General features: G+C 37.6%; 1 protein-coding gene and 2 long non-coding RNA genes across 3 annotated transcripts in view; 2 read left to right on the top strand and 1 right to left on the bottom strand.

The window, feature by feature from the left end:
* Positions 1–3,539: 3,539 nt before the first annotated feature.
* The window catches only part of LOC121974923 (E3 ubiquitin-protein ligase RGLG3-like), a 43,540-nt gene continuing 28,391 nt past the window's right edge, over positions 3,540–18,688 (bottom strand). The window contains exons 5-11 of the mRNA XM_042526212.1: positions 14,233–14,330; positions 14,078–14,157; positions 13,899–14,004; positions 5,256–5,383; positions 5,032–5,161; positions 4,857–4,913; positions 3,540–3,684 (exon numbers count right to left, since the gene is read on the bottom strand). Of these exons, the coding sequence (XP_042382146.1) occupies positions 3,601–3,684; positions 4,857–4,913; positions 5,032–5,161; positions 5,256–5,383; positions 13,899–14,004; positions 14,078–14,157; positions 14,233–14,330 (683 nt within the window). The 3' untranslated portion in view covers positions 3,540–3,600. The remainder of the gene's footprint in view (positions 3,685–4,856; positions 4,914–5,031; positions 5,162–5,255; positions 5,384–13,898; positions 14,005–14,077; positions 14,158–14,232; positions 14,331–18,688) is intronic.
* On the top strand, positions 11,770–16,857 carry LOC121974924. The gene is made up of 2 exons (XR_006110151.1): positions 11,770–11,893; positions 16,688–16,857. It is a non-coding gene; the product is annotated as an uncharacterized LOC121974924 (long non-coding RNA).
* On the top strand, positions 14,787–15,661 carry LOC121974926. Its single transcript, XR_006110152.1, has 3 exons — positions 14,787–15,197; positions 15,273–15,361; positions 15,601–15,661. It is a non-coding gene; the product is annotated as an uncharacterized LOC121974926 (long non-coding RNA).

Here is an 18,688-nt window from a genome sequence, read left to right as displayed (position 1 = left end):
TTGGTTGCAACTTTTTCCAGTAATTCTTTTAGTTCGACTATTCCATTTTTCAATCTGAAATTCTCCTCCTCAAGTTTTGCAACTTGATTTGGGATTTCAGGTTGAGTTGGCATAACTGTTGAATTTGATTTTAATTGTTCATTAAGTGTTTTATTTTCTTTTGTTAGTTCATTTATTTTATTTTCAAAGTTAGTTAGTTTCTTATTTAAACATGCAATAATCTTAAAAAAAAAAATTTCTTAAACTAAAATGTACCTCATCTGAACCTTCAGAAACGAGTACGGACTCGTGGCTCGACTCGAGTTCGGACCTGTCTTCCGATTCGCTCTTTGATTCTGGTTCGTACGCCATCAGTTCAAGGTAGTTGGTGTCCTTTGGTTCTTCGTCGTCTGATTCCTCCACATGCGATTCGTCCCAAGTTTCCTTAAGGGCTTTCTTCTTATTGAGATTAGGGCAGTCGAACTTGTAGTGCCCCTTTTTATTACATCCAAAGCATGCCACATTCTTATTGTTAGAGTTGGAGATGGAGTTGATCTTCTTTCTCCCAATGAATATTTTTCTTACCAAGTTCACCAGGTATTCTTCATCATCTGAGTCTGGGTTGGACTCAACTTCAGGTTCCGACTTAGTTCTAGATTTCTCTTTTGATGTTCCTGCAACAAGAGTAATACCTTTCTTAGTTTTGACATTAGTCTATTCGTGTAACTCCAATTCACAAAACAATTCATCTAATTTTAATTTGGCAAATTCCTTGAAATATAATAGGCATCCACAATGGATTCCCACTGCGCATTTCATTGAAATACGTTTAGAGTGTACCTTATAAGATCTCGGTTCTCCATTTGGTGGCTGATTGTGTGAAGTCCATTGAGGATATCTTTTATCCTCGCATGTAGCTGACTAGCAATCTCGTCTTCCTGTATTTTTATATTAAATAGTTTATTTAAATATAAATATATTTTTGTTACCTTTGCGTCGTTAGTTCTCTTGTGTAGTTCTATGAGTTTGTCCCATAGTTCTTTGATGTTTACGTATGAGCCGACATGGTTCAGTTCCTCCTTGGTTAGCCCGCACTGGATTGTATTGAGAGTCTTGAAGTCAATCTGGGCCTTCTTCTTCAATTCTGGATTCTAATTTTTTGAATATATTGGACATCCGACGTTCCCAGTTGGCACCTTGTACCCTTTGGTGATGCTGAACCATTGGTCGAAGTCAGTCTTCAGGTACACCTCCATCCGTTTCTTCCAGTATGGGAAATCATTTCCATTGAAGAGTGGGGGACGAACGGTACTGTATCCTTCGTTTTGGGCCATTTGAGTACTGAAAAGACAAGACTAAAGAGAGTATCAAGACTTGGTCTTGGATTAGCAGAGTTTGAGAAATAAAATATCGAAGAGCTCGAGTGGTGTTGCACCAACTTCGAGTTAAAACCGAACGAGAAAATATTATCTGAATAGGTAAAGTTTTACCAACTCAAATAGAAAAAAAAATCTGAAAATGATTCCCCCTGGCTGGATTGGTGGTTGCACCAATTCAAAGCAAGACCTGACTTTGATACCACTTGCTGGATCGATACACATGCGAGAAGGGGGAGAATCACGTGGTTTTCAAAAACTTATTTTATCGTTTTAAAAACATGAGTACACGCACGGAAAATACGTACGAAGTTGAAAGTAAAATGACACAGAAAACACAGGCGGTTTACTTGGTTCGGAGCCTTCGACGACTCCTACTCCAAGACCCAGGTCTCACGGACCTATCGATGGGTAATCCACTAAAAACCTCTTCCAGTACCTCCAGAAGCGGAAATTGAGTATAGAAAAACGGAACAAGTGCAACACACTACACTTGTTCTTTTGCAGTAATTAAGTATAAGTAAATAATTATGTTACCAACACTTTTGATGTGAACGAGCTCGTGTGTCGATCTACCAGCCGCGATCTAAAATCCTCGGAGCAGTAGTCGAGTACAGCAGCTTCGCAGTAGAATCGTAGCAGGAGCTCGGAGCGGTCGAAAAGCCTTTTTGGATACGTAGAAGCTCATATGAGTGCTATTTTTGAAGCTTTGGGCGAGCGTCCTTATAAAGAGCTTGGAGGGCGCCTTCCATAGCCATTGAAGGCACCTCCAACCCTAGAAATCTGATCCTGATCGTCCCGGCTCTTATCCGCGATGAAGTCCAAAGTTCATCCTGCGAAAGGCGTCTTCCAAAGCCTTTGAAGGCACCTTCCATGAACAGTGCAAAGGCGTCTTCCATCAGTATTGAAGGCGGCTTCGGATACTGTTCATCCGAAGGTTTTTTATTTTTTTATCATGCAAAAAGATGTTAGTCCAAAACTAAAACATCTACCCTGTAAAACAAAGTTAGCACAGTTATAATAACGAGTAGTAATTAGTTCATATCCTCTCAAGACCAGGAACTAATCAAGCTTTCAAATTAGGGATCCGAAATGGACCTAACCTGGATCGATGCCTACTATCCCTTCAATTGGGACGCGTCCTCACTTAATCATTCTCCTCTAGTGACTTACCTTTACTTACCAGTTATCAATTGTCCGGTCCGCATACCCAACTAGACTTCCTGTCAGATATTCGATCGGCTTGTCGACCTATCTGGACTTCCCGCCAAATATCCAGTCGACTCGTTGACTTATCTAGACTTCTTGCCAGATATCCGGTCGACCCGTTGACCTATTTAGACATCGCACCAAATATCCGATCGCCCTGTTGACCTATCTGGTTAACTCCTGCACACTTGGTAAAGTAGTTAGATCATAACAATATCTAACTTAACTTGTTATTTATCAAAATCTGAATTAGACCGTTAATATAAACTGCACCAACAACATTGACACCTACAACTAAGCTTTCTTAATTTTCTCTCTTTTATATGAGTTGTTGAATGCTTATCTCTATGACTCTAGCCTGTATCTCCATCTCCATTAAGTAGTTTCCTTAATTTTAGATTAAGGAATAGCCCCATATCAAATTGACACTTGTGTTTAATTAATCTCTTCTTTTATCGCATGATATGATATGTTTGATACTTATTTGGTTTTAATATGCTTACATATTAATGGTGCTAGTGTGCATTAATATATTACAAGGAAAAAAGAAAGGACCAAGAGATGAATCGAATTCTCTGATCTATAATTCCAAACTTGAGGGTTTATTCATGAAATAATTCAAAACCTCTCGATGGTACCATTGTGAGCATCAAGGGTTTACCCCAATAGTGCATTATCTCTACAAATAGTAGAGTAGATTTGAGAAAAAGGGTCAATTCACCAAGCTTTGCTACGTTTTCTACATTAATTCATATTTACAGATATTTGTGTTATGGTCAAGAGATTTTCTGAAAAACAATTCATTTTGCATATCATAGACGTACAGCATTACACCAACAATTCTGATGTTAAACAAGAAGCCACCAAAGATTTTCCATGATTCACGTCTGCTAAATTACATTTTTTTTTATGCAAACACATCTGCTAAATTACATGTTCATGACGGTGATGGTCAGATCCTACAGAATGTCATAGATGTTCAGAAACCGCAAGGTGGCCTGTGTGGCTCCTTATACATCTCCAATCACTCGACGATTTAAGCGAAGAGTCTCAAGCGCGTAGCAATAGGTGCCCGACACATGGGACATGTTGCTAAGGTGGCACCACATTCCTTGCATGTCTAGAACAATGAGATGAACAATAAGACTGCCATATTCAAAATATAGTTCTTAGCACAGGAAATAAGATCTTTTCGTGTTACACATGAACACTATACAGAGTGAGAAGATTAATGCAATATCTGTTTAGTTGTTTATGTTAGTCATGCGCCAATCCAATCAATTAGCAAAGCTTATGTTTCAGGTTGAACAAAACTGCAATCTCAATTTGTTGTAGGATTAAGCTTTAACAACTAAAAAACAGATGAAGCAAAGCACAGCCTAAGGTAAAAAATATACCATATATAAAAATAATAAATTAGACGTGAAAATATAGAAACCCAATTACACAATTATTCTTACACAGTTTTCTATAATAATCACCTGATAATCTCTCTCTCTCTCTCTCTCTCTCTCTCTATATATATATATATATATATATCACCTACTTTAGTTGAATCATCCAATCGTGAAATGCCATGAAGAATTTGATTCTTTCACTAAGAAGCAGTAAATTATGCATGTGAGAGATAAAAATACTGATGAACCTTCTTTTACCATTTTGACTGATATCTGGTAAGTTGAGGATATAGAACGAAAATCATAAAACCCCACAAGAAAAAGAATTGAAATTTATATCCGATCACTAAAATTTTATGTTGAGGCGTTTGGTACTCACGTCCCTTGTCTCAAAGCGATGCCCAAGTCTAAGCTGTGTAAATTTAAATAAAGAAACTTCTATTGGACAAAGAAACTGCAAATGAAGTGGGCTCTCCCCCTTGGAAAAAATAAGTTGGTTTTTACAATTTTCGCTTGGCCTTTCCATGCCATATCAGAGTTCCATCTCTTGGTAGAATGGTATGATTTCAACACCCTATTATGTTGAATGGTGCTAAGATTAATTTAGATAAGTTTTATTCCTTTAATATAGTTTCAGTTAGTTTATTTACTTCTAAATATAAATTAAAATTTCATTATATTATTTCATACTTTTGCTCAACACACTTTATTTGACTTGCAAATGGCTTGGATAGCAAAGTTATATTATCAAAGTTTGTTTTAATGAACTTAAATGTTAGAAAATGATGGCAGACAAGAAATATGAAAGGAGAAACTATTTGATACAGTATCCGATACTTCATATCACCTAATTTTCCTTCCCTAGAAATATAACTTAAAAGGAAACATAAATTACCATATGTCCACAACCAAATGCCATATCCCTTGGGTTTGTTAAGCATATAGGGCAGACCTGAAAAAGTAAAGTTAAATCATGTAACGACATTGTTTCCTTACAGTGGGGCAGGCAAAAAACTCGTGCTTCTCTAAGTTCACCCATTGAAACAATAAATTAGATAAGAATAACATACCTGCTCTACTGAAACAGTGTCTCCTGTTGGAAGTGCCTGATGACTAGATGGCATTGCTATACTATCACATTCAATTGCACCCTTAGGAGGAGGAAGAACTCTTGGTGAACTTATTTGGATTTTCTGGGATCTGTGAGATGACCAAACATTTAATAAATAATATTGTAACAGGTTGAAAAGCATTGTTTATATAAAATACTATAGCTGATTTAGAGGACTTTTACTCCAGAGGTTGGAGCCCTTGTGTGGCTCTATATTGAAAAGGAATCTCCATCAACGCAGAGAGTGCAAAGGCTGCTTCTTTCTTTGGCATGTCTTTATTTCCACTCATAATGCTTGTGAAGTTGACAAACTGAAAAAGAGTCAGACTCCTAGTCAGAAAAAAGGGAAATCAGAGGAGAAGATGCATTTTACCAATGTTGAAGACACACTTAAACTAGGGGTGTGGTGCAACAAGTCTTAATTTTAACAAAATGCATGATTTGATGCTACAAAGAAAAGTTTCTTAGGTGAAAAATGAGTAACCCAACATCAAGCTGTCTCCTTCCTATCTTTTGCCATCTTCTCTTCTTCTCCACTTATTTATAGTTTCAGGCAACAGTTATAGAAACTGAACTAAAAATTGAACCGGCCAAGTTCTAATTCATTGGTGTAATAGTCCAACTCGTGAGTCAGATGGTTGAAGTGTATGTCAACTCAGATAATGACTCGCTCAAGTCCATTAATTTGATGGGCCGTCCTAAAATCACAAATTTATTAATTATTCACAATTACGATGGAGGAATTACAAGAAGGCAGATTTCTAACCGGGTTTAACCAACTCTATTTCACCTCCATTAACTCCTTTTATACCCTTCAAACCCTTTTCCTGTGTCATCAATCAACTGCTATGCACCATTAGTCGACTAGACTTGACTGATTCCTATGGATTACAATCGCTGCTATGCACGATTAGTCGATTAGACTTGATCGATTTTTGTGAATCGCAATCAATTGGTCTCAAGAAGAGATTATTTTGTTTGTAATTGAGTCGACTACCAATCAACACAACCACAAGTTGACTAAAGGACTCCTTCAATTAACTAGTGGGCTGACTACAACCAACTCACCTAAGCACTGAATTCACCTAAGTCCATATCAACCCCCACTCGAGTACATTTGCTCTCAACTCTCAGCTCACTATAAAATTGATTTTACCACCAGGCTATCTCTTGTCAAGTTTCTCATCCTTTAGATGCATTGATCACTCGATTCACTCTTTGTATCATTTTTCATCCACTTATGTAATTAGCCTCAGTCATCTCTTGTCAAACTTCATGTCCATCAATGCACTGAGCCCTTGGCTCTCTCTCCCAATGCCATCATTCATGCTCCGTTTACGTAGTCTGCCTCAGCTATCCCCTATCAAATTTCTCATCTCTCACATATACTGAACGCTCGACTCACTATCCGTGTCATCCTTAAAGCACTAATTACATAGTCTTAATTGCACTCTAATGGTCCGCATTCTATAGTCCCTTAGATGTCTGATATCATACTTCTTCGATCTCAATGAACCTTGAGTCATCTCCATGTGTATATCCACTTAAGTCCCTGCCTACTAAAACACACATATTAAATCACAAGATCGGGCGTAACTTAAACCCTTTGCCTAAACATCAAAACTAAGCTCATGCTAGACCACTTAGGGTTGATTGCTCTAACACTTCTCAATCACTCGCCAATGCTAGTCGCCGAGAGGAGAATAAGGGTTTGAGATATATCATTCAAAGGGGCTATTAGTTAGGGGAGAACTCCCAAAGAGCCTTTATGGAGTTGAGGGAGGGGATTAGGCCACCTTAGGTTGTTTCACACAGAGACTAGGTCTTCCACAACAATCAAACAAGTAGGGGTTATTGTTGTTCTTACGGCACACCTTGAGTTAAGGGACTACTAGTTATGATTAGGTCTCAACGAAAATGCCAAAAAAGGGAAGGTTGACAACGTTGATAGAGGAGTTAATGGGGTCTCACAATAAACGTAGGGACAAAGACGATGGAGGTAAAATAAAATGAGGCTAAATAAGGGTTTCTATAATGGAGGGAAAAAACTAAAAGAAAGAAAAAACTTTTAATTAAGAACATTAGAAAACTCCCTTTAAGATATAAAAAAAATTAGAATTAGGTCCTTGAAAAAATGATTGTGCATGTATAATATTGCTTGAGGGTGGGTGTTATAAATAATGGTTTAATTGTCAAATGAAAGTTACTAATAAGCTGAAGTGTGGGTGGTTATATCAGTTTTGGTATCAAAATTTCAAGAAATGCAAATATTAACCATATCTAACAAGTGGAATTGGAATTGGTAAAAAAGGTTCAAACACATTTAGAAAAAAATATGAAAAGAAACTACAACTATTGGATAAGATAACAAAAGACATTAAATTTTTAAAAAGTCATGCATTTATAGTTCATTAAATTAATTAATTTAATATCTAAAGTAAAATAATATTATTTGGACTATAAATTAGTTAAATAATTAATAAACTACTAAAAACAATTAATTTTTAAATTATTATTCATGTTAAATTAATTATTAATTAATTAAATTTTAAATTATATCAACTTAGTAATTCTAATTGTCAAAAAATCAAAATGTGCCCCTAATTATCCATATCATCTAAAGGGCACCCCTCTTTAAAAAATTATCAAAACAACACCCCACTTGTAATTTGAGATCCAAAACACCCCTTTGTTTTCTAACTTAGACAACTTTGAATAAAGCTTCCAAGGTAGTACAACTTTGGTCAAAGTTGTTCATGCCATTGGTACAGTGTAACTCCAAGGTGGAGCAATTTTGGTCAAAGTTGTTCTAAGGTGGAACACAAAGGGGTATTGGAAGTATCAAATTATGGATGGAGCATTGTTTTGATAATTTTTAAAAGAGAGATGCCCTTGTAACGATATGCATAATTAGTGATGCCCTTTAAATTTTCTAACATTTTAATTAACTATTAAGTAATTTAATACATAGTCATTAATGTTAATTAATAAATTATCCTTCATTGAGAAGTGGAAGGGGATTCACAAAAGTTTGTGAATCACAACTCTATTTTATACCATAGTAGAGACAAAGACAAGCTTTGCCTTCCTTGAGAACACCAAAAGTTCTCAGGATGCGCCAATGTGACAGAGACTAGTAGATTGGTTTGCTCAAGATGGCGGGGTAGTTTGGGCATATGATTTCTTTAGACATCCTAGTCCTAAGAAGACATGGACCCAAACAAAGTGGAAGGCCTACTTACAGCCGAGTCATGCAGTCACACTCTGGCTGTTGGCACAGAAGCATCTTCCCACCAAAGACAGACAATATTACATGGAGGATCGACAATGCACTTTTTGTGGATAGGTATTGGAGACACAGAAGTGCTTATTCTTCAAATCCTATTATGTAGTTATGAAGGAAGATCCCAGATTGACGACACATGCGGCAGGAGATGTCTACCTACCGGAGGACATTGAGAGTCTTCGGGAGATACTATCGTCAGCATCGAATGTTGACAAATGCCCGACATCTTGCCTTGTCTTCTTTGGTCCACTGTGTGGAGAGCAAGAATAGTAGTTTCTTTTATGAGAGACAGATTATGAGAAGATTTTTAGGAATGTGCAAATTCATGTATTATAGTTCGTAGGAGTATACTATGATTCGAGACTTTGTCAATCATAAGCTGCTACTAAAGTCTGCTTATTGTATGCTTTTGTAAGTGCTATATAAAAATTTTACTTGTACAAAAAAACACACCAAAAGTTCAAAGAAGACAAGAAGAAGAGGACATCGTCATCTTCTTCTATATGCTAATGTTGGTAACATGTCATATATACCTCTGAAGACTGCATAATGCTAAAAATCCATCATCCACCTTTGCCTTCGCCTCTTTGTTAACTTCTCCCCTCACCATAATGTCAAAGCCTCACTTGGATTACTCTTTTCAAACACTAAAAAATATAGGTAAGGTTCCTTAATCTAAATCCATTCTTTCTATCATGAAAACAATAATCCATATATAATGTGGAACATCCTCACTATAACCATTATCTATTGGAAAAGATTCCCGAGTGGGAATTAGAGAAATCAGCTGAACTAAGTGATTTGGTTCTAATTCAGCCAATTTTTCTCCTGTCTCATCTAGTTACCAACTATTAATCACAAATATAGTATCAATTTCCTTGATTAATCTAGATTTCATTAATCTCAGAAGGGTATTCAATTTTTCACTCAGAATGGAATCACTAGTGGTTAATCCCAATACTACTTAGTCACTTTAGATTGAGATTAGCCCATTCTACCAACCATGAGTTAAAGTACTATTCTATGTCAGAGTTTCAACCTTGCTTTAGATTTTATATCATGTAGTGCTAAAATTTGACGCACTTTAAAATGTGTCAAGAATAACTCAAACGAGTTTTAATTTGTCAATCCTCTTCCACTTAGCTTGTTTTAGAAAATTATTTAAAAATTTTATATCAATAAAAGTTATAGAAATGTAATAAACATCTCAGTGATTTTTATCTAACAATAGTATAATAAGTATTGTGTTTCAAATAAAAGCATTATGTCTTGTAACATCCCTAGCATTCCTAGTGAGATCATTGTACATTTTTTCAAGAGCTAGATAACCAGTGCTCCTAGAAGATCTAGAATTGGAATTAGTTTCTCGTTGCATCCATACAATAAAAATTGAACTTGGACTAGCACAACTGAAATTAAAAGACACATGCACAGGATATGGATACATCTTTATTTCTCTAACTACAACGTCACTCTTCATGATTGTTGGTGCCTAACTAGTATTTCCCTACTTTCCCACTCGTCTCTAATCTTCTTCCCATGATCAACAGACGAATTGAAGGATGAGTTATAAGAAGAGAATCATTCAAAACAGTACCAACCAAGATATGTGTAAGGTCCTACTTTTTTAAAAGAAAAATTCAAGGGGGAACATGATAATAAACTTTTTATTTTATTTTATTTAAAGGGACTAAATTGCTATTAACCAACTAATGGACTTATGGGCTCAACCGAATTGCTAAGGAATGGACCCAAGCCTAGGGTTTAGTTTCTTATAACAGGGGCGGTGGAAATAAAAAAAAAAAGGAGAGGGAGAGGTCTCGGCGGAAGAAAAGAAAGGGAGAGGGAGATATCTCGACGGCAAGTAGGAAGAGGAGAGAAGGCTTCAACCTTGGAAGGAAGAACGAGGCCAAAGCCCAAAGGGACGCCCCATCGTTGCTCCTCGTCACCACCTGTGCCAACACCAAGCCTCCAAGCATAAAGGCACCTCTTAAACTCTTTTCTTTCTACGTCTTTGAATCTGTATACGTAGCAGGTTTTGGATTTTCTTTCTACTCCTTTGAATCTTAATATGCAACAGGTTTTCAACTTTTCTTTCTACTCCTTTGAATCTGTATATGCAGCGGGTTTTGGACTTTTCTTTCTACACCTTTGAATCTGTATACGCAGCAGGTTTTGGACTTTCTTTCTACTCCTTTGAATCTGAATATGCAGCAGGTTTTCGACTTTTCTTTCTACTCCTTTGAATTTGAATATGCAATAGGTTTTTGACCTTTCTTTCTACGCCTTCAAATCTGTATACACAGCAGGTTTTCGACTTTTCTTCCTATGCCTTTGAACCTGTATACCCAGCAGGTTTTTGAGAGATATCTGGGTTATACACAGTAGATTTTTGAGGGTTAATTGAGGTCGTGTGCAGCAAATTTCGAGGGGCATTTGGAGGTTATGCGTAGCAGATTTTCGAGGGTTAATTGAGGTTGTGCGTAGTAGATTTTCGAGGGTTAATTGCAATTGTATGTAGCAGATTTTTTTTTTTAGATGGTCATTTGAAGCCGTGTGCAGCAAATTTCGAGGGATGTTTGGGAGAAACGTACGTAGCAGATTCTGATGGGTCTATTGAGGTTGTGTACAACAAGGTTGAGGGTTAGCTGCAACAAGTTTTCGAGGGGCATTGAAGGGTGTGTGTGTGTAGCAGGTTTGATGAATATTTGGTCACTTTACGCCCAGGGAAGTTTAGGAGTCGAGGCAACGTTATGAGTAAGCGCAACACATTTTTAAAAAAAACAAGTATTTTAGATGTTTATTTAGCTTCATGTGGTTTGATGACATAAATGTTTACCGAGCCTTATGTGGATAATAATATAAATGTTTATCGAGCTTTAGGTAGATTAATGATATGCATGGTTATTGAGCTCCATGTAGCCTAATGGTATAAATGTTCATTGAACCTTATGTAGAGAATGATATAAATGTTTATTGAGATTTATGTAGTTTAATGATATAGATGTTTATTAGGCTTTAAGTAGTTTAATAAAAAAGGACAGCCCGGTGCACGAAGCTCCCGTCATACGGGATCCCGGGGAAGGATCCATTGTACGTAGCCTTACCCTGCTTTTTGCAAGAGGCTGTTTCTAGGATTCGAACCCGTGACCTTTTGGTCACATGACAACAACTTTACCATTGCGCCAAGGCTCCCCTTCCCTCAAACCATCTCTCAAGTGGAAACTTGGAAACCTTCAAGTAGTTTAATAAGATATGTTTTATGGAAGATGCCTATATGCCTGCTTGCTTGTTTCTTTGACAATAAATTTTCAAGTAATGGTAGATTTAATGATGCATACGACTGATTACGAAATTCTTACTATTATGGGTTGGAGGTGTTGAGTTAGACTCACTGGATTTGGTTTATGGCAGGTGAAGAAACTGATGACATTGGAGGCTCGGATCCTTGACCAAACTGGTCTGGGCAGCAGGGGCGGAGCTAGGCCCCTTATAACAAGTGGGGCAATGAATACCATTGTTGATTATGAAGTTGGTGAGCTTTTGATCCCCTCATTGATCTGATACAAGTATAAACAGAAGTTACACTAATGAGCACAGAAAATTTTGATAAATTTGTGCAGTACCAAAAAAGACAAGTGACTCAGATTTTTAACGGTTTAACCACCTAGGATTCCTTAAAAAAAATCAGGGCTTCGTATTGGCAACTGGAAAATTGCAACAATAGCTGACACTAATCGTCCACCACTTATTTTTCCGCTCATTTATTCACCTCAAGTCCTCAACTGTCTAGTAAATGCAACATCGTAAGCCTATATGATAAGGAAGTTCCTCTACAATATTAAAATGTTAACTTCTTTTCTCAATTTGCATAATCGAGAATCTGATCAGTCGAGAAGTTCGCTTTCTTGGTCTTAAAAATGTGTTCTTTTACTACATTGTGAGTTAACCAAAATTAGTAAGTGTCTTAGTAATGTAACTTATGTAAAGCCAATAATATTTAATCAACCAAAATTACTAAATAATAAGAGAAATCAGGGAATGGATTCCAACTTGCAAGCAGTAATAAGTGAAATTTGGGAAGATGCCAGCTGTCCTCGAAGTCTTGAATCCGGCGGACAAAGCAGTGGAAATTAGGGGGAATGACGTCCTCGAAGTCTTGCAAGCACAGTAGCGTCATCGAATCCAATGAGTGGCGGACAAGGCGAAGCCCGGAGGGAAGCCAGCTGTCGACACCGTAAAAGAGAGCCTTGTCGAGTCGTCGATGAGGTTCTGCTTGGAGAAGCTACGAAGGCGACGGAGGGTAGAGACTAGAGAACCGGAGCGGAGGAGGAAGAGGAGGGCGGAGAAAATCATAGAGTCGTCGTCGATGCAGATGGATAGGGATTAGGGGGTGGTCGTCTCAAGGAGCACAGGCGGCGCACAACCGCGCAAGGAGAGGGCAACGGGTAGGGAAATTCAAGACGAGGGTTGCAACTTGCGAGCCCTACTTTTATTTTTCTTTTTAACTAGGGCAAGATTGTAATTTTATAATATCTATGGACATTTACAAAATATTAAGGTGGGGCAATTGCCCCACCAATCATCAACGTGGCTCCGCCCCTGCTGGGCAGTACACCCCCAAGGATCTTATAACTCCACAAACAAATCTTATGATTTAAAGAGAATAATGTAATATTGAACTTTGACTTTTAGGATGTTTGACTGGTTTAGAAACTTTCTTTTCTTTCTCATACTCGTAATGGGTTGAATGTAGGGGCGGATTATTAATCGCAGTCGGTTCTTCTTATTTCATTGAAATGTTATACGGTGCATGGAATGTGTGTGTATATATATATATATATATATATATATTAAAAAAAATTAGGGTCATTTCAATATGCCTTATCTAGGTCGGTACTACCAAAATTGTCACAACACGAGTGGTGCTATTTTTGTGTGCTAACAAATTATCAATATTGATCAACAACTGGAATGAGGCATTCCAGTTGTACTAACCAATACTGAATGACATCTGAAACCATGCTCAAAATAAATCAGTTTTTTTTTTACAATATAAAACTGATTTTTGAGATCTAGTGTAGAAAATATTTGAATAAGTGTTTCACTGAGATAAATCTTTGTGGGTATAAAATAACGTTTTCATATACAAAGTAAGGATATGTTTAGACAGATAAAAGAGATTATACCATTTTTCCACAGAGAATACTAAAAATTTCTCATAAATTAGTCTCAATTTAAAAGGCTAACTCAACAATAGGCAAATAAGCAAGTTAGATATCCTTGTTGAAAAAGGTATTATTTTTAAGTCAATAATAAAGACTCAGTGCAAAACAAGAATAGTTATTTTACTGATCTGAGCCAGAGAACTAGACAAACATAAACAGTATTTAAATCTTGAATATTACTGAAGAATTACATGATTAATGCACATAGTAATTAACTGCTAGTGATCTATAAATGTATAACTCCACCCATATTTTTGGTAAAGTTCAATACAATATTCAAATAGCACAATGATCATTTGAAACAAGTGTCACCTGAAAATTGTCAAATTTACGTTCAGGAATACAGTCATCAAAATGTTCCATTGCATCCCATGGTCCATCACCAACACCAACCATAATTATAGATAGAGGAAAGTAACTGAATGATCAAAGCGCTTTTCAGAAGAAAGTTAGGACTAAAGAGACAAATGATGGTTGTAACAAAATTTCACCTGGCATCAACAATTGCTTTTATGGTTGCATCTTCTTGTGAACTTAATTTTCCTGGTGGAACGTCAGGATTCCTTGTGACCTAGAATTTACAACAAAACAGTGTATGTATGCAGAGAAAGCCAAGTATAAAATTAACACTAAATGATATCTTTACTTGTCCATCAGCAATGATGACAAGAACATGATACTGCCAATTACTTCTTTTGACAACATCAATTGATGTGCGGATAATTGGGGCAAATGATGTAGGGCCTGCACAATGAGCACATAGAATATATTAATACTACTATGTTCTTATACTCTGGAAGATGAACAACTTTGATGACAAAATATGGCAAAAATATCACTCAATGAACCATAGTTGTTAGTAAATTACTCCTTTGTACTAAAACTTAAAGTCTCATAAATCACTAACCCTGGGCACTTTTCAATGTAATAATGAGATTTATCAACAACCTATCTGATTCAATCTAATGTAAAATACCGGAAAATAGAGAATAATAATAAGAGAATTTTCCGGAATTTTTGGAAATTTTTCGGGAATTTTCCAGAGCTCGTATGGACGAGTTAACGGGGATAAAATTTGGATTCCGAGAAAGCCTGTTTAGGCTACCCCGTTTTAAAGAGGAAATGTTTATTTATTTTATATTTTCTTTTCTCTTTTCTTTATTTTTCCTTTCCTCGCCGAAACCATCCCCCCCCCGCCTCCCGCCGGCCGCGGCGGTTTTCCTTCCTCCCTCATCTCTCGCGACCGGCCGATGTGCCCTAGGTGTCGAGCCACTGCCGGCCGACACCGTCCAGCAACGCCAGCGTCGATTGGGTCGTGCCCTAGCACTGCCGGCCTCCCCTGTGATCTTGCGCCGCCGTCGTCACCCACAGCCGACCGACACCGTGTGTCCACCGCACCGAGCCTAGTTCTTCCTCTGTGTGCCACTGCCGAGAGCGAGCAGTATCGCGTCGTGCCCTAGACTTGGTTCACCGTCGCTCTAGCGAGTTGGTCTTCAACCAAAAACAAACCTCCAAGCTCTAGTGGCTTCACCGTGACCTATACCTCACCATCGGATCTTCCTGCTTCGCCACTAGCCGTCAGCAGAGAGAAAACAAAAAGGTATCGAGTAGGTAAGGTTTATTGGATTTGGATTTCAGTTTTGGTACAGGATGTTGTGCTCACTGGGTGGATGTCTGTGGTTGTAGAATCAGTGTAGCTCCGGCCAAGAATCTGCGACAGTAGGTATTTTCGGCTAGCAATTTCCAGCAGCAACCTCCCTGCTATGAGAATTGAGGTAAGGTGTAGTGCAGTTGTTTCTTTTGTTGTATCATGCACCGAATTGAAGGAAAGGTTAGGAAATGAAATTGGATTCGAATTTATTATGTTAGGCCGGATATATATATAGACCTTGATCAATTTAATGGTGGAAGGGGTTAGGGTTAATGAAGTTAACCCTAATTGATAAATGAATTAGAATTTAGTTTAGTTAATGAATGCATGATAGAATTAACTAAATTAAATATTGTGACACAGGACTTTGACGCGAGACGAGTATCTCGACGTCGTATTCGGACCAGATTGGATCCTTTCTTTGGAGGCGGGTACTTTTGACTTTATGTCGTTTGATATACATAGTAGTGAATTTAACAAATTGCATTAATTATGTTCCTCATTCTGTTTCGGTTAATCACTACCCAAAACTTGTTACATGCTTGATTGATTGCTTGGTTTGCATCTCATGTATACTTTACCTGTTTATACATGCTTGTAGGGGTAGTAATATACCATGCTTCACCATGTTCAGGACCTAGATTGTATACCTTATCTGATCTGTGTATCGTTGTTTTGCTTCGTTGACTTATGGTGCACATTCTATATATATACATGGTTTAGCTCAGGATATGTTGTGGTTAGTGTCATGCACCATTTGCATGATTGCATGCTGTGCGATAGTCCGCTCCATTATTGTTGAGCACATCGCCAGTTACATGGATCTGCACACACCACCACTCATGGGTTAGTGGTCGATTCAGGCAGTGTGTGTTGCAGCAGAGACTTTGTTTGGCTCCGTTGGTCCGCTCATGGGTAGCGTGATGCAACGTGTTAGCCGGCAGGGATTCCTCCCCGTCATCGTGTATCGGGAGTTGAGAGCATTGCGCTCCCCCATTTATGATTTCGGGTAGGAGGATAGGTGTACTCCGACAGCATCCCGTCCACTCAGTCACTCATCAGGAGTAGTGACGACAGAGTGCACGGTTGTCACAGCCCTACCCACTCGGCTTCACGATTGTGTGAGATGATCGTACGTCGGGGGTGACCAGACGCATCATCGCATCATACGTGATGCATTTATTGTTTGTGTTGTCTTTGCGCATTTATATCTGCGTATTATTTGGATACCGCTTCGACATGCATACGGATTCCTATACCACTCGACTGTTGTCCTTATACCTGAGTTACGGTTAGTGCTTTCTCCTGTTTATTTCAGATGCATTTTTATCTTTCTTATATCAGGAGACTGTACGCATGATTAGTGCTATGTGTTATTTCCCTACTTTGTATATCAGTTGTACCTGCTGAGCGTTGGACTCACCCCGCCTCCATTGTTGTTATTTTTCAGGTTGATGCTGTCAGGAAAGAGTTCAAGTTGCTAATCCCTACAGACCTCAAGGATATTATTGGTCTTTTGGTTTTCTTACATAGACTATGCTAAATTTGTTTTGTTTGATGATATGGATATGATATGGATTTTGTAATGTTGATGGATTTGGTTTGGTTTTGCTTTTACTACATGTCTGTCTAGACGGCAGAAGAGGTAAATTGATCTTATCGTCGGATTTGTGTTTTATGAGTGTAGTTGAGTAGAGTGGATTTTGAGTCTTCTATTCATTGCTTATTAAATTGCGTGGAATGTCTGTATGTTGTATTTTATTTTCTGTTATCATTCCAGCCGCATGTGGCTGAGGTATATGGAGATGTAGAAAGTTTCAGATTGTCCGCCGTACAGGGGAGATGCTGCCGAAATTTCTTCGGACAGGGACTCCTCTGGGGCGTGACATCTTATGTGTTTGTTCGCTTTGATTTGGTGGAGCTGATTGACTTAATATGCTGATCTTACACGATGTTTGTTAATATATTATAGCAAAAGGTGGAATCCGCCACCCCAGCGATCCCACACTGTCGGCCCCACGACCATGTGTGAGGAGATAAATCGGAAAGCTATAGTTGGCTAGTGCGGGGAGGGCTTTTTTCCTCGGCTTTGCCGAGATTCGAACTCTTGCTCTATTGTAGCAACTCTACCCGTACTAGTCAACTCAACCTTGCCCCGGGGCATTAACATATTGGTTATATGAGCTCAAATCTTAGCTTTGGGCCTTGTTTGGCCCAAAATAAATCATAGGCTCCATCCACATGATAGAAACCCTTATAAGAGGGTTTGTTGTCTTCTGGTAGAATCATTTTTATCTCATCCCATGTTGAGTAAAGTCAGCATGCATTCTTGAAAAGATAGCATAACAGGAGAACTTTTCCCTATAGGTTTTTGTATAGTTGTAACAAAGTAATTGGAGAGAGCATTTATAATAGCAATTTTGTGATTTGCTATTCCTGGTGAAGTAGGGATGTTCCATATATTGTCAATAAGGCATTGATGCACTAGATCAAGTTTTGATCTAAGTTCAAATTGGAAAGTATCTTCTCTTCTCAAGAACTGTTGAAGTTCCTGGTCCCAACTTCATAGTTTTGTATCCATAAGTTCTACCTTCTTTTGTTGCTCCATAAGTTTTGTAGACAAGAGAAGAATTATTAAAGAAGTCTGGATAAAGTATCAGCTAGGGAATTATTAGTTCCTTTTATGTGTGCCCAATGTACTTTTAATCCTTATTAATGATGGTGTCTGTAAACTTAATCCATCTTTTTGAGCCTAATCCTTTTCTAGTTCCCTTTTTTGCTGACTATAGTGAACTATTACTTCACAATCAGTCCTAATTGTGATTTCAACCTTGCAACATATGTCTAACAAGCTTCTAAACAATAGATGACTGCTAAAATTTCATAGTCAAGTGAAGTAAGATCCCATTTTCTTTGTACTTTCCTGATGAGTATCTAATAATGATTTAGAAGTTTTTGGGTCATATTTTAGATATTTGTCTAAATAAAGCTCCACTCCATCAAATTTTACAACCATCAATTTCTATTACTAAGTAATCTGTATCTAAGGGTAGAGTAAGCACAGGGAGTTGTTTCGACATAGCTTGTATTTGTTTTAACCAGATCAATATCATTAAAATATCTTTGTCCAATTTGTGAAGTTTTGTTATACAAGGGACCACTGATTTTCCCTTTGTTTTTTAAATATGGTTTTGCGTAATTTAAAAGTCCAAGAAAAGATCTAAGAGTCTTTATCTCTTCCATTTTATCTCGAAAGTCTAAAATTTTGCTTGTTATATGAGTTTGTTTACTTTCCTTGTCCAATTTCACCGGCAAGAAAGTCTATATGGTTGTAGCTATTTCCATTTTCTTTCATGAAACTATTAACCCATGTTTCTAAAATAAATTAAAAATCATGTGTAAGTGTGCATAGTGTTCTTCTTTTGTTTTAGAGAAGACAAGTACATAATCT

This window comes from Zingiber officinale, chromosome 4B (assembly GCF_018446385.1).
Source record: "Zingiber officinale cultivar Zhangliang chromosome 4B, Zo_v1.1, whole genome shotgun sequence".
NCBI classification, from domain to species: domain Eukaryota; kingdom Viridiplantae; phylum Streptophyta; class Magnoliopsida; order Zingiberales; family Zingiberaceae; genus Zingiber; species Zingiber officinale.
Note: the sequence above shows the minus strand (reverse complement) of the source record. Positions and strands in the feature narration are given on the sequence as shown.